Source organism: Heliangelus exortis, chromosome 3 (genome assembly GCF_036169615.1).
Source record: "Heliangelus exortis chromosome 3, bHelExo1.hap1, whole genome shotgun sequence".
Taxonomy (NCBI): domain Eukaryota; kingdom Metazoa; phylum Chordata; class Aves; order Apodiformes; family Trochilidae; genus Heliangelus; species Heliangelus exortis.
In genome coordinates, this window is record NC_092424.1 from 44,813,767 (window position 1) to 44,827,948 (window position 14,182).

The 14,182-nt window shown below is 37.6% G+C and overlaps 1 protein-coding gene across 3 annotated transcripts in view; it reads left to right on the plus strand.

Moving 5' to 3' along the window:
• Window positions 1–14,182, plus strand: part of PSME4 (proteasome activator subunit 4) — a 57,882-nt gene that overhangs the window by 11,717 nt on the left and 31,983 nt on the right. For all 3 annotated transcript variants that reach the window (XM_071740417.1, XM_071740416.1, XM_071740418.1), the window contains 9 exons: window positions 1,621–1,665; window positions 2,902–3,051; window positions 4,155–4,218; window positions 7,879–7,953; window positions 8,444–8,566; window positions 9,048–9,140; window positions 10,595–10,860; window positions 12,127–12,313; window positions 13,063–13,152. In XM_071740417.1, the coding sequence (XP_071596518.1) occupies window positions 1,621–1,665; window positions 2,902–3,051; window positions 4,155–4,218; window positions 7,879–7,953; window positions 8,444–8,566; window positions 9,048–9,140; window positions 10,595–10,860; window positions 12,127–12,313; window positions 13,063–13,152 (1,093 nt within the window). The remainder of the gene's footprint in view (window positions 1–1,620; window positions 1,666–2,901; window positions 3,052–4,154; window positions 4,219–7,878; window positions 7,954–8,443; window positions 8,567–9,047; window positions 9,141–10,594; window positions 10,861–12,126; window positions 12,314–13,062; window positions 13,153–14,182) is intronic.

The window sequence follows — 14,182 nt, forward strand, 5'->3', positions numbered from 1 at the left end:
AGATCGGACTGAAAACTTGTGAATTTGAAAGGCTTGTTTATTTCTGGCAGTGGTATTTCTTAAAATTTCTCTGTCTTTCAGGTTCTTCTTAGCAACCAACAGGTTATTTCAGTGGAGAGTGATAGTATGGGGAGAGCTTTTTTTGTTTGCTTTGTCACATGAACATTTTTCATGTTAATTTTTAATGCTCTTAAGGAATGTTGCTGGTTCGTGCATTATCTGTCTGCTCTTGGAGCAACTGTTGCCTATTTCCTAACACTTGCAAGAACCATATTAACTCTAACACAGAATCTTTATGAGCTTCTTGCAGAGTTTGATCTTATTTTTGTTTAATAATGGTTGACTTTTCCTCTTCAAATTTTAGCAACTGTCAGTCAGCTCAAAATTTTCCTTCTGGGAGAGGTCTTTAATTTACTTTGTCACTGTTGTAAAATTCTGTACATTTTATGCGTCTTCTAGAGCGCTGCTTGAATTTTAGTGGTATGAGGGCTGGGTGGGCTTTTGTTAGCTTGCAATGAATGTTGAGGTGTTGAAGGGAAAGAGTGGTTGATCTGTTTTGTATTTCTCCTAGCTTGTGTTGGGTCAGTTTATATTGTGTAGGACTAAAGAGTGTGTGCATGCTTCTTATTTGTTTGTGTCAGTTAATGGACCTAACTGATCTTTGGTAAAATTCTAAAGATAATACATTTTCTTAATCTTTTTCTGATGAAAATAGGATTTCTGTATATTAGTGTTTTCATGTAGTACTAAAGGATGCAGTTTTTCTATTAATAGTACAGAAAGTGTAACAAAGATAATAGGAAGTTCCTTTGCCACAACTTTATTTTTCACTTAGGGAATGTTTTTTACTAAAAGTTCACTTTAGTCTTGGGCATGTCTCGTGATAAACAGAAAATTTGAAGAACATGACAATTTACTACCTTTACGGTTTCATCAATTTCTCTCTTATTCCTCCCTCTCCCTTTTCTTTGAATTTTTCTGAGGTTTAGTCTTTAAGCGGTTTGATGGCATTCTGTGACAATTTGTGTCAAAACGATTTCTCAAATAAGTTTTCTTCTTGTGGATAAAACCACTTAAAATCGGCTGTTAATTATGAGGGAAGCTAGTGAAATAACCAGTGATTTGCAGATAGCTCACTTATCTTTCTGAGAATCACTGTGCAAAAAAAGAAGAACAGATTTAAAAGGAGAGATATGGTGTTGGAGTCCAATAATAACTTTCTGAAGTCTGGTGCTTGTATTTAACTTACAAATATTTATGAAGTTCATATTCTTTTTTTTTCTGTTTGCATTTTACCTTCCCCAAGAAGATACCTTACTCTGCTGATGGTACATGGATAAAATGCAGGATATTACTCATAAGAAATGATAGTTCTTCACTCTTTGCTTAAGTGCACTAACTGCTAGAGTGGTATATGAAAAGGAGAACAGTTTAGCAGAGCGGTTGCCATCATTATGGTTAAGTCTATGTAGAAGGCAATCAGCTTCTGCATGGTCATAGAAAACATCTAATTACATCAACATTATCTTAAACTTTGGGGGAAAAATCAACAAATGGTTGTTTATGTGGTCATTGAAACTTGGTAATGCACTAGTCCTAAAGTTTTCTTTCTTGTTTCAGTTCTGTAGAAAGTGTTCTGAAAACACTTGTGAAGAGCTGCAGACCGTAAGTGTTACGATTTTTTAAAAGCCTGTATCTTTAATATTACTGTAAGAAGGGGAAGAAAAGCACTAAAAAAACTAGACACAAACACAGAAAACCCTACCTTACTAGTCATTCCTTGTCTGATGTTGCTCCAGCTCGTGTTTGGGGTGGAAGGTAGAGACTTTTCTGGTGTAGTGCCTCAGGAATGGTCAATACCTCAGGTTAGTAGGTTGCTTAGAATGAAAACAGAGAGCTATGTTACATGTTACAATATTTAAACCAAGTGTAAAGGTTGATGGTTGTTTTGGTTTTTTTTTTCCTCTTTTTAACAGCCTTGGTTGAAAATCTGTTAATAGATAGTCAAGTCAAGATATCACTAGATAAGGCCATGATTGCTTTTGCTCTAATGTTCCCTGGGAACATTAGATGTGTGTGCCTGAACCAACCTTGCTCTCTGCACTAATTGGCTTTGTTAGCAGCTTAATATACTGCAAAGATGCAGAGAAGAGACCTGTTCACTTATTTTTACAGTTCATGTGTCCATTTTTAGTTATCTTCTGCTTTCATGGTAGCAGTTGTTTCACATGCTGATGTTACTCCATTGAACATTCCTATAGAAGATATTGTTCTAAACACAGTAATGTTTATATGAAGTGCATAGGTATAAAAGAACCTTGCACTTCTCCTACATATATATGATTTTATAGCTAAATAAAACCCCTTAGTTTTCAGTGTTGTTTTGTTTGGTATCTTGTGAATACAAAAGCTACTGAAAGAGAGTGTTGTAAAAATGAAAACATTCTACTTAATGTTGGGGCACTGATGTCGGCTGCAATAATGTTTTATTTGGTATGCATTTTAAATACTGTATTACATGGGTATTTAGTTTTCTTCAAAAGAAATAACCAGCATACTTGTTGTATTCCAATAAATGTGCTTGGTGCCTTAAGTAATAATTTTTAAATATATTTCACCAACTGTGAAAAGTAGTTTGATTTTTGACCAGCCTTCACATCAAAATGGTTTTGCATTGTACAGAATCTTTCCTGTTTCAACGAGACAAGAATCTTTTTATGTTTGTGCTCTTAAAATGATGCTCTAAGTAAGTTGAGGATTGCCTTCTGTTGCCCCTGGGTACACTGTTGTGCTCTAAAACTAAGATTTATGGTGTATTAGTAGATAGTTATAAAATATGTCTTTAAAGACCCAAACTTTAAAGCCAAGTCTTTGTGTGTTCAATGTTTTCTTTTTTTTCAGATACTTCCCAGAAAATGCAACTGCGGAGATGCTGGATGAATGGAGGCCTTTAATGTGTCCATTTGATGTTACCATGCAAAAGGCTATTACCTACTTTGAACTATTTCTACCTACTACTCTTCCACCTGAACTTCACCAGAAAGGGTTCAAGTAAGCCCAATTGCATGTCTGTTGGGACAGTATTCTGTTGCAAATGCAAGCAAGTACCTTTTACAGAACAACTAGAAGCCAACCAGCAAAAAGAATGGTGGCTTTTAAAATCATTTTTGGAGGGAGTTCAAGATGAAGTAAGTGTTCTTTTGTGAAAGTAACGTGAGGGAATCTTAGTACTTATGCTCTAATGAGTTCTTCCTTGTCTAGAATAAATCAGTGTACAAAAAAAAAGTGTGCAAAATGGTAAGCTACATTGAATTAAATGCACTTTAATTCTGAAGGAACAGTCTTGCAAGTAAAAATTATTAATTATAGCATGGCTTTACATCTCACCTTCCGTTTAATTTGAGGTAGTTTCTGGTGAGTCCTTCATGTAGGTTAAAGTACAGCTGTTACTACAAGTATGAGATTGTGAGGTATAGGTCCTCAATACACTGTCAAGGTGTGGAAATGAGAAACAGTCAGAATACTACTACTACAGAAATTGAGTTTGAGAAGTAAAGGAGAAACATTTGCAGGAATGGATAGTATCATGATCATTTTTAAGGTAGAACTTTGAAAAATAAGTGGCATTTAGTGCATGTAGAGATTACTTAGACTGGTTAGATTAAAAGTGTATTTGTGCTATTGTGTTAAGGTGACTTTTGGTATGGAGGCTATGCATCCTTGGCTTCTGACTTATTCAGAATAAGTGCTAAATGCACGTGTAACTGTCAGTCAATAAGGAAAAATTTTAGATTTTAAGGTAGAGGGAAGTGAAGCGTAATTTATTTTCATCTGTTTTCCTGTCTTGAGATGGCAATATGTAATGAAATGGTGAAGGTGAAGTAGATGGGGAAACTTCTGGTGAAACACTGGAGTGAAAAGGGGGCATCAAAAAAGAATAAGAGAAGGAGAGGTAAAAGAAGCAAGGACTGAAACTCAGTAGTAGTTTGGGGGTAGGGAAGATGTGAGAGACAAAGTGGAAGTACATTCATCTCTGTTGTGTGAACTGATGGACAGGTGAGTTCCTGCAACCACCTAGCCAAGTGAGGGATAAATATCCAGTGAGGGAGCTGCTTTCACTATGTAAGAATTATTTTGATTCTGTTCTTTTGCAGGCTTTGGTTTGATGAATTTATAGGCCTTTGGGTGTCAGTTCAAAATCTTCCCCAATGGGAAGGGGTGAGTATTTACTTTGCATCTACACTAGAAAAAACCCCGTTTAAATATTCCTAAAATGTGCTTGCAAGGCATTAAAGACAAACAGTCATGGAAGATTTTTTTTTTTTTTTTCCTTGTGTTTTAACTAGTACATGTAGAAACAGTAATTTCATGATTGTTGGCAAGCAATTAGTAGTTGAATAAATGAGACTGTGCTTGTGCTTAGTGAATATTGTTTAATGGCTCACTTGGGCAGTTTTCCTTTCAAGCTTTGGGAATGCTGGCATTTCCCAGCCTGCTTGCTAATGCTTATAATGATGCAGAGTGCTATTATGATGTCTATAAATTATAATTCTGGGAAGTCTTATCTTTTATATCTTAATGCATCTTTCATGATCCCTAATTTTGAGTAGGATTGCTTTACGTGACTGCAGTGAGTTGTTGTCATCTTTTATTTTGGATACAGTTAAGGACCTGTACTCCTCTGAGCCAAAAATACCGCTGGGCTGTATCTTTCAAGGAAAATGGTCAATCATGTACTTGTTTGCCTTTTTTGTGTATATCAGGACCAGATATGAACTTGGGAAATAAAAATCTAATTTTTGAGGCAACGCTGCTAGCAGCTTTTAGGTACTTTTTAGGTACTTTTGTTGTCAGCTGACTTGGCTTTACTGCAGTGAAACTTGGCATATTACCAGATTTATTTTCCATACTCAGTATGAACATAACTTCATTGACCATCTGACTTCTTTTGCTAATCTTCTGCCAGTATATGCAAGGAGGACTTCTCAGTGTCTTTGGAGCACATTTCGTTTCTGTTAATTTCTTCATGAAAAGACTTTAGTATAGGTCTTACTCATTTGAGCTATGTTTCATCACAAATAAAGAAAGGCAGTCTTTGTTCCAACAGTTGGCAATTTTCTGGATTTGAATAGGAGTGATAGAGAAAATTTTGGCAGAGATTGACTGTAGACACTTGCATCTTTCTGATGGCTATCCAAAATATAACAATTGTCTGCTTTTTCTGAAAGAAATACGACAGCCTGCACTTTAATATAATTTAGTTTGTTTCTGTCTAACAGATAAATGTAGCACTCTTTCACAAGTTATTCTGATATTTTTCCCTCTTCCACTGTATTATGACAGTTTGCTCAGGAGACTGAACAAATTGTACTTTTTTCCTCAGAGCTTTCACTTCTTGCTTCCTTTGTCTTGTCCACTTCTTAAGGGCAGGCTTGTTCATTTCAACAAGCTTTGATGCAGATAATTAGACATATGGGTTCTGACTGCAGTCCAGTTTAAGCCTCTGTATGCTGCAAGCTTTTTCTCAGCTTGCTTTTGCAGGAGTTAAGACTTGGTGTTTATAGAAGAGCTATAGAATCAATTGTACATGTGCATGGTAAGGGTTTTTTTTCTGTGGCTATCTCCTAGTATCAAACAAAAAGTAGATCATTTAAGAAAACACTTGTCTGAAGACTGTGTCAGATGTGACTGCCTTGTAGTGGATTTGTGAAATTTCCAGAGTTGCTATGTCCTTCAGACTGAGACTGCACTGACTGCTGAAGTGGGTAGTCCACAGCCCTTTTCCTTGTCAGAAGGTGGTTTGGTTCTGCATACCTGTTTATTCTCTTCCTAAACCTTTACAGAGCCCCTCTCTCTCATTTTTGCATATAAGAGGATTCCTAATTTGTGTGTTTAATTCTTCAGAATTTTTTTTAGAATGTTCTTCAGTAACCAGTCCAAACAGTCCTCTGTGCAAAGGCTTTGAAAGTAGGTGACAGGTTTTTGTCTGAAAGGTTGACAAAATAGTTAAGCTCTAGAGCCTGTTCTGAGTTTTTTTCCTTTGCTTAAGCTGTGGGTTTGCTGAGAAATTCCTCTTCTATCACCTGGAATTTGTTCTAAACCTTCGCTGCAGAGATGAATAGTTTGCTGTACCCAGTTCATAAAAAAGTGGTAGCATTTGAAGGACTCTGAAGCTTAGTGCAGGTGTCTTCCTGTAAACTACCAGCAAGAGTCTTCTCATCTCTGAAAGCTGTTTAAAAAGGGGAAAAGGTTTTTGGTTTGGTTTGGTTTGGTTTGGTTTGTTGCAAAAGTTACTGTCTTTGACAACATACAGCTCAACTGTAAATTTGTGGTTCATCTGTTGTTTTTCAGAGCTGTTCTAACAATAAATGGTTGGGAATTAAGATGGTGTTGAATTCAGTCTGCCTTTCATTTTGATTTGTACTGATTCATATTGATTTAATAAAGAAATTGGCTGCTCATGGCTTGGATGGGCATATGCTTTCTGGGTTAAAAACTGATTGGATGGCTGGCCTCAAAGAGGATCGATAGAGTTAAATCTGGCTGGCAGCTGGTCATGAGTGGTGTTCCCTAGGGCTCAGAACTGGGGCCACTCCTGTTTAATGTCTTTGTCAATAATCTTAGACAAGGGGATAGTATGCACCCTTAGTAAATTTGCAGATGACACCAAGCTGGGTGGAAGTGTTGATCTGCCAGAGGGTAGGGAGGCTCTACATAGGGATTTAGATAGGCTTGATTGATGGGCCAAGGCCAGTTGTGTGAGTTTCAATAAGGCCAAATGTCAGGTACTGCACTTTGGCCACAACAACCCCAGCAGCACTACAGGCTTGGGGACAAGTGACTGGAGAGCTGCCCAGCAGAGAGGGACCTGGGGGTGTTGATTGACAGTGAACTGAACATGAGCCAACAGTGTGGCCAGGTGGCTGAGGGGGGCAGTGGCATCCTGGTCTTCATAAGGAATAGTGTGGCCAACAGGACCAGGAGGATTATCTTACTTGGCACTGGTGAGGCTGCACCTCAAGTACTGTGTGCAGTTTCGGGCCCCTCACTACGTACAGGAAGGCCATTGAGCTACTAGAGTCTGTCCAAAGAAGGGCAATGAAGCTGATTAAGAGTTTGGAGCATATGTCTTACAAGAAGCGACTGAGGAAGCTGAGGTTGTTTAGCCTAGAGAAGAGGATGCTGAAGGGAAACCTACAACTACCTGTAAAGAGGCGGGAATCGGTCCATTTGTGAAGTTAGAAGCAATAGGACAAGAGATAGTGGCCTCGAGTTGTGCAAAGGGAAGCTTAGAGTGGATGTTAACCCCTTCAGTCAAGAAATTCTTATTAGGCATTGGAACAGGTTGTCCAGGGCAGTGATGAAATCACCATCCCTGGAGGTATTCAAGACTTGTACAGACATAGTACTTAGGCGTATGGCTTAGTTAAGGTTTTGTCAGTGTTAGGTTAGTGGTTGGACTCATGATCTTGAAGATCGCCTCCAACCAAGGTGATTCTGTGATTCTCAGAGCATGGGCAAAGAGAGAGTGTGAGTATACTTCCTAAAAGAACTGTTTGTAGATCCTCACATTTAAAAAAATAATTGAGGAGCTGGAGCTATATGTTTTGACAGGCTGCCTCTCTCAGAACTGAGATCACTATTACCTGCTCTGTAAGTGCTCAGATAGATAACGAGTTGCACTCCTGGAGGTAGAAATTCAGATGCATTATGAAATACGGTATTGGTGGCTTCTGATGTGGTGTAACCTCCCTTTTAATAGTGCTTTAGTGCCATGGGTAGCTTTTATCTTGCAGCTGTTAAGTGGATTGAGGGGGTTGTGCATCTTATTGTAAGAGTATGCTAATGAACATTTTCTTTTCTTGTGGTTGTTTTCAGCATCTAGTAAATCTTTTTGCTCGATTGGCTACTGACAACATTGGGTATATAGACTGGGATCCATATGTACCAAAGGTAATATTTCTTTTTATGAACTTTGTTTCCTTTGAGGTAAGTCTTCAGTATTAATCTGTTAAGAATAATTCCTGTTCTCTGTGTCGATCTTACACTGCAGTGGCTCAGTTTTTCAAATTAGGTGGGTTCATTTGAAGATCTGAGTTTAACTTGGAAAATTTCAGCTGTCCTTTCGTAAAAGACAGCATTGGAAATTGTTGCCTAACTTGACACCAAGCCAAACCAACAATGTATCTTACTATACAGTGTCTGATTGTATAGCTAATCCCATGTTCTTGTGGAAATGGCCCTTGATGATACTCTTGGTATCATCAATAGTATCCATGGCATTTGAATTTTTCACCTTATGGATTTAAGATATTAATAGCTATAATGTTGCTTTAAAAATTAAAACTGACAAGCATCTTTTTGATTAGCAAGTTGATTTATGCCAGTTCTATGGCATAAATGAGTGAATGAATGTATGTCAATGTTTGTTCTTTCTTTTCAGATTTTTACAAGAATTTTGAGGAGTTTAAATCTTCCAGTGGGAAGCAATCAAGTTGTTGTTCCAAGATTCTTAACAAATGCTTATGATGTGGGACATGCAGTAATGTGGATCACAGCCATGATGGTTAGTAACTTACTCAGAAAGTGAAACAAAAACTAATGCAAAGCTTTAACCAAGTATATGTTTAAAATTAATGTTTGTTCTATTTAGCTTTTGCCTCATTTTTTTTTTTTTCTTTTTTTCTTTAAGTATTGTTTCACTGTCAGTTTGTAGTGCAGGTGGAAAGGTTTATTTCACAGCAGCTGTCTATTGCATTTTGGAAATGAACAGCCAGTTAAAAGTGCCACTGTGGATACGGACTTGGGACCTGCTGAACATCCAAATGACTATTTTAGGTTGAACCTTGTCAGATATGATGGATAGAACTTGCTACTTGGTGCTGAGCTGAAGCTGGGGAAGGGAGGGAGTCTGTAAATGTGTTTAATGCTTTGAGGTACTGCTGTGGTGAGAGTGCACACTTGCACCTTGTACTACAGTGTTACCTGCTCATTTTAACTTGTTCCATATTATAAAGTTCTGTGGTTTTTTGTTTTTTTTTTTATAGGGTGGACCAAGCAAATTAGTACAGAAGCACTTATCTGGATTGTTTAATAGCATTGCCTCTTTTTACCATCCTTCGAATAATGGGCGCTGGCTGGTGAGTTTTTTGCATGTCAAGACAATAACTTTGCCCAGAATTTCAATGGTGAAACCCATTAAATCAAACATGTTGATAGATTCACCAACAGGAATTTTTAATTCTTCAAACATCTAACGCAAGTGCAGTTTAAAATCCAAAACTACTATTTCGGAAAAAGGAAGTCAGCACTTTAAGGGAGGGCAATATACAGCATGAGTATTACCTCATGGCTTGGCTTAGTGAACGAAGCTTTCAGAAGGGCTCTCCCCAGGCTGGTGGCCAATGTGGGACAGGCAGTGTGGCTGCAAAAGGCACAGCAGGAAGTCTCCTGCTGGGGGACAGGCACGGCACGGCTCTTTCTGTGCTGTCTTTTCTCCTCCAGACTGATTCTACGTGTGTTTCCAAAGGAGGCAGCAGTGTTATGGATGGTGCTGGCTCCATGTCTCCCAACTGGAGGCCAGAGTGGACACTGCTGGCAGTCAGTATGGCCAAAGCTGAGGGATTGTTTCAGGGAGTCCCTGTATCTCCTCTCTGGGGCTCCTGTGTTGTGGCAGCCAGTGGCAAGTTCACCACAGAGCACAATTTTAGGGAGGTGGTGATCCTCCATCCTGGAGATGTGCCCTGCCCAGCACAGGTCCATCCTTGGTATCATGGCCTCCATACTGGTGACCCAAGCATGTTCAAGGACAGGGACATTGGTCACAGGGTCAGTCCAGTGGATGTTTAGGATTGTACAGAGGCAGCACTGATGGAAGTGTTCAAGGAGTTGCAAGTGGTAGATGACCCATGATTCAGACCCATATAAAAGAGTAGACAGTACAATGGCTCTGTAGACACTGATCTTACTATCTCCTAAGTTAGCAAAATCTAGTTTTGATTAAGCAAAACAAAAAAATATATGAATGCATACTAGCTCAATGAAGAATAACTTTTTGGCAGTGTAGCTAATGGATTCTAGTGCTAGAGAATGTAAAATAGCTGGTAGAAAGTACAGATTAAAAAAGCAAGGCTGGGCAAAGCAGTGCCAAAGGAACTGGCTTGTTCTAGAAAAGGATATTTGCTTACATGTGAATGTGCAGACAATGCTTTCAAAGATGTCCTAATTACTGGTAACTAATCCTGATTCTTGACTATATACTTGGTATGCATTTCTCTTATTTTATATCATGAAGTGTAGTTCTGACAGAAAATTGCTAACATTTTGGGATCTGAAGTGTACTGAGAAATTGTAAATATTGTATTTTAGAGCTCTTCTGAGTTTTCTTTTTTATTGTATGTATACTTTTATAATACTGTATATTATATGTATATACTTTATATATATACATAATACATATATTTATATATATACTGTATATATATACTTTTATATACTGTATAATTTCAAGATACTGGCATTTGATTGTCTGTATGCATATCTCAGATTCTGCAACTCCCAAGTACTTCAATAGCATTTATTTTATATTCAACAGAACAAACTGATGAAACTACTTCAAGGGTTACCCAGTGCTGTTGTCAGAAGGCTGCATCGTGAGCGCTACAAGAAAGTGACTTGGTTAACTCCTGTGCCTGATAGTCATAAACTTACTGATCAGGATGTTACAGACTTTGTAGAATGCATTATTCAACCTGTTCTTCTGGCTATGTTTAGTAAAACTGGAAGCCTGGAGGCTGCCCAAGCTCTGCAGAACCTTGCACTGATGCGTCCTGAATTAGTAATTCCACCTGTACTTGAGAAGTAAGTTCTGCAGAAGCAACTTCCTTGTTTTGGCCAAGTACGTATTTGGCCATATGATTTGCCCATTTGTGTAGTAACTAGCATAAATTTTGTATTTCTGCTTTTGTAGGAGTATGTTACAGATACAGATTGTTTTAAATTACTGTCTGCTTCTGGTTTCATAGGCAAATCACAAAAGTAGGTGTCCATGTAAAAAACTTACTTTGTGTTACAACTACTGCCTTAGTGCTTGAAATTCCAGAAGAAAAATGTAACTTCTTCCTGCCCCAGTGAAAAGCTTTATTCCTAGTCCTATCCATGTTCTCTTTGCTGTGCAGTGTTCTGTACTTCAGCTCCTAATAACAATGGAGAAATGAGTTTGTCTTGAAGAGCTTTTCCTGAGTTCAATACCTTACTGACTTTACTGTTCGTAAAAACTTGATAAATCTGCTCTTATATGAAAACATTTTGAGCATAATGGTTCTGAGGGCAGCAGTGGGTACCCATGTTGGGTATGACTACTTTTTCTGTTTTGAGAACAGACTGAACGTCTGCTCAGTAGTTCAAATTATCACTGGTATGTTTGCCTTGGCTGCAGTTTTGGGTTCATTCTGTTGAGCAGATGTAGGTCTTTTGTGCTTTGGATGATGTAGGTCAGGGGTGGCACCATGGCTGCTGTACCTTGTTGGTAACAGTACCAAGTGTTACGCAGTCTGCTATGAAGTACTGAGTTTAAAAAAAAAAACAAAAAGCACCCAAAGAAAACACCAAACAAACAAACAAAAAAAACCCACAAAAAAACCCCAAAACAAACAAACAGCATTTAAAATCACAGTAACTTAAAAGATTTTATAAAAAAGGTAAGGACTTACGTTAGGGATGTAATGGTTAATGTTAATTTGTTTAGAGGCAGTCTTTCCACAGACACCTTGCACTTTTAAGTACACAGCTTGTTTTAGCTTAAGGTCAAACATGAAAATCATCATAGTTATCAATCTAGGAGCCCATGCAGTTATTAATTCCTATACTGCAACTGCTAACAAATTATTTAATCCTGCATTTTTTGTGAATAGGACTAATCAAATGAATGGAACATTTTCTAATAGAGCAACTTCAGGTCCATTGGAAGAAGATTAGGAAAAAATGTGGGAACCATTGACTAGCTTGAATTTTTCTTGCAGAAATTTTGTATTCTTTCTGTAGAAAACGTGTGCAGTCCACTTCTATTTTCTTTGGAGACTTAAGAAGCATTATTGTTCCTAACATGGTTGCTTCTCAACTTCATAGAACATATCCTGCACTTGAGACATTGACAGAACCTCATCAGCTCACAGCTACTTTAAGCTGTGTAATTGGAGTAGCTCGTAGCCTGGTGTCTGGGGGGAAGTGGTTTCCTGAAGGTCCAACACACATGCTACCTCTACTGATGAGAGCATTGCCTGGGGTGGATCCAAATGATTTCAGCAAGTGTATGGTGAGTGTATAAATCTTAATTTTTTTTCAGAAGATAGGTAGCCAACTTCTTTACTGTGAAAGGGTTTTTTTTGTAGTACTCATATGAAAGTAAGTAACTCATGTTTCCAGAAGTTTTTAACCTGATTTAGTTCCTGTGCTGTGTTTTGGTTGGTTTTCTGTTTTGCTTTGGTTTGGTTTTGTTTTGTTTTTTAGTTTGGTTGTTTGGTTTTTTTGGTAGGAAGTTAATATTACAAGCCTCTAACTTACAATAGTACTTCTGGCTTGTCGGACAAATGGAAGTGGATTTCTAACACCAAATGGTGATAAGCCTTGTACTAACTTCTTGGCCAGCTCTGAAAAATGAGAAAACAGATGTTCCAAAGCTGCTAGCAAATATTCCTAGTCCTTTAAGATCACTAGGAAGGCCTTTTATAACCAGATTAATCATTAAATTAGGTCCTAAGAACCCCCATCTTCAGAAATTAATATTAGTTGACTGTTCAATGATGTAGAGCTTTTGTAACTTTAGAGCCCAGCACAAAATAAGCATTACATTACTCAGAGAATTGAGGGGGCTTTGCACAACATTGACTGCTAAGTTACATATATGAAATCAGAAATAACTATTGAACTTGTAGGGTGGAATAATTAGGCTCTTTTAAAATTAATGTAATTATTTGCTTTAGCTACTGTACCTTGATTGCAAAAGCTTTTTAATGTGTAGCATACATTAACACTTATTAAAGAGCTGTTTGCAACTCTCAACAGATTACATTCCAGTTCATTGCAACATTTTCTACTTTGGTGCCTTTAGTAGATTGTTCATCTGTATTGCAAGAAAGAGATGATCTTTCAGAGGTAAGTGTTTATAAAACATGCCAAGCTTTTTTTTATAGTTTTCAATTTAATTTCTAGCAATGTAGTAATCTCTTCAGAGCTGTAACAGGTTTACTGTCTCTTTTATATATGTAAAGCTGTGCAATGCAACAAAAAACCTCAAAGATGTGGATCACATTTGCTTCTTGTCAGGGTGGTGGAGTTCATGTCAGCATGCAAGTTGACCATATACTCTTAGCATTGCTGCTTAGTGATTGTTGTAGAGATACCATTAAATTCAAACAGTTTAATATTTTTCTGTAAAAATTTGTTTGCTTAAAGCCCTGTGTTGTGTAATTTGACTTTTGAGTTTGCCCTGCTTTGAATAGGAGTTTAGGCTACATGGTCTCCAGATGCTTCTTGCTATATACATTTTCTAACTTTAATACAATACTGGTGCTTTTACCATTAAATTTTTGAAACTTCTTATCACCATAAAACATCGAGGTACCCATAAAGAAAAGCAAGTGACTACAGTGTTGTTGTAAGATGCAATTACATAGTTTCTATTTTAAAAGTAGTTCAGCTTAGAGTAAAGTTAAAGGTAATGAGTTGACTTGCTGGAAGACTGTGGAAGGGCTGTTTTTATCCTATGGGAGTTAATTTCAAAACACACCTCTTGGATGTGTTCCTACAGTCATGCTTCTCTTTTCTGATTAAGATTGTATTGCTTGCTCTCCAAATGCTTCTTGATCTCTTTGTTCAAGAAATAGTAACAACATTAGACAGTGAACCTTCTCTCCTTCTTCTGTGTTTTACCCTTTGCTTCCCTTTATTAGATGTGGTCACCCTACCTGCTTTGGAGTAATGCAGTTTGCATTAACCTCTAGTTTACAGCTCCTTGCACTCAATTTCTCTGGCATTGTTCTGATACTTTTTCCTTTTCCACATAGAAAAAAAAAAAATACAAGGGAGAATGGCAAATAGTTTTGCTTTTCTGTTTCACTGGGCTTTGATTCTGCTGTTGATATCTGGCATACAACCAGTCAGGCAGCAACAGCAGCAGTGTCTG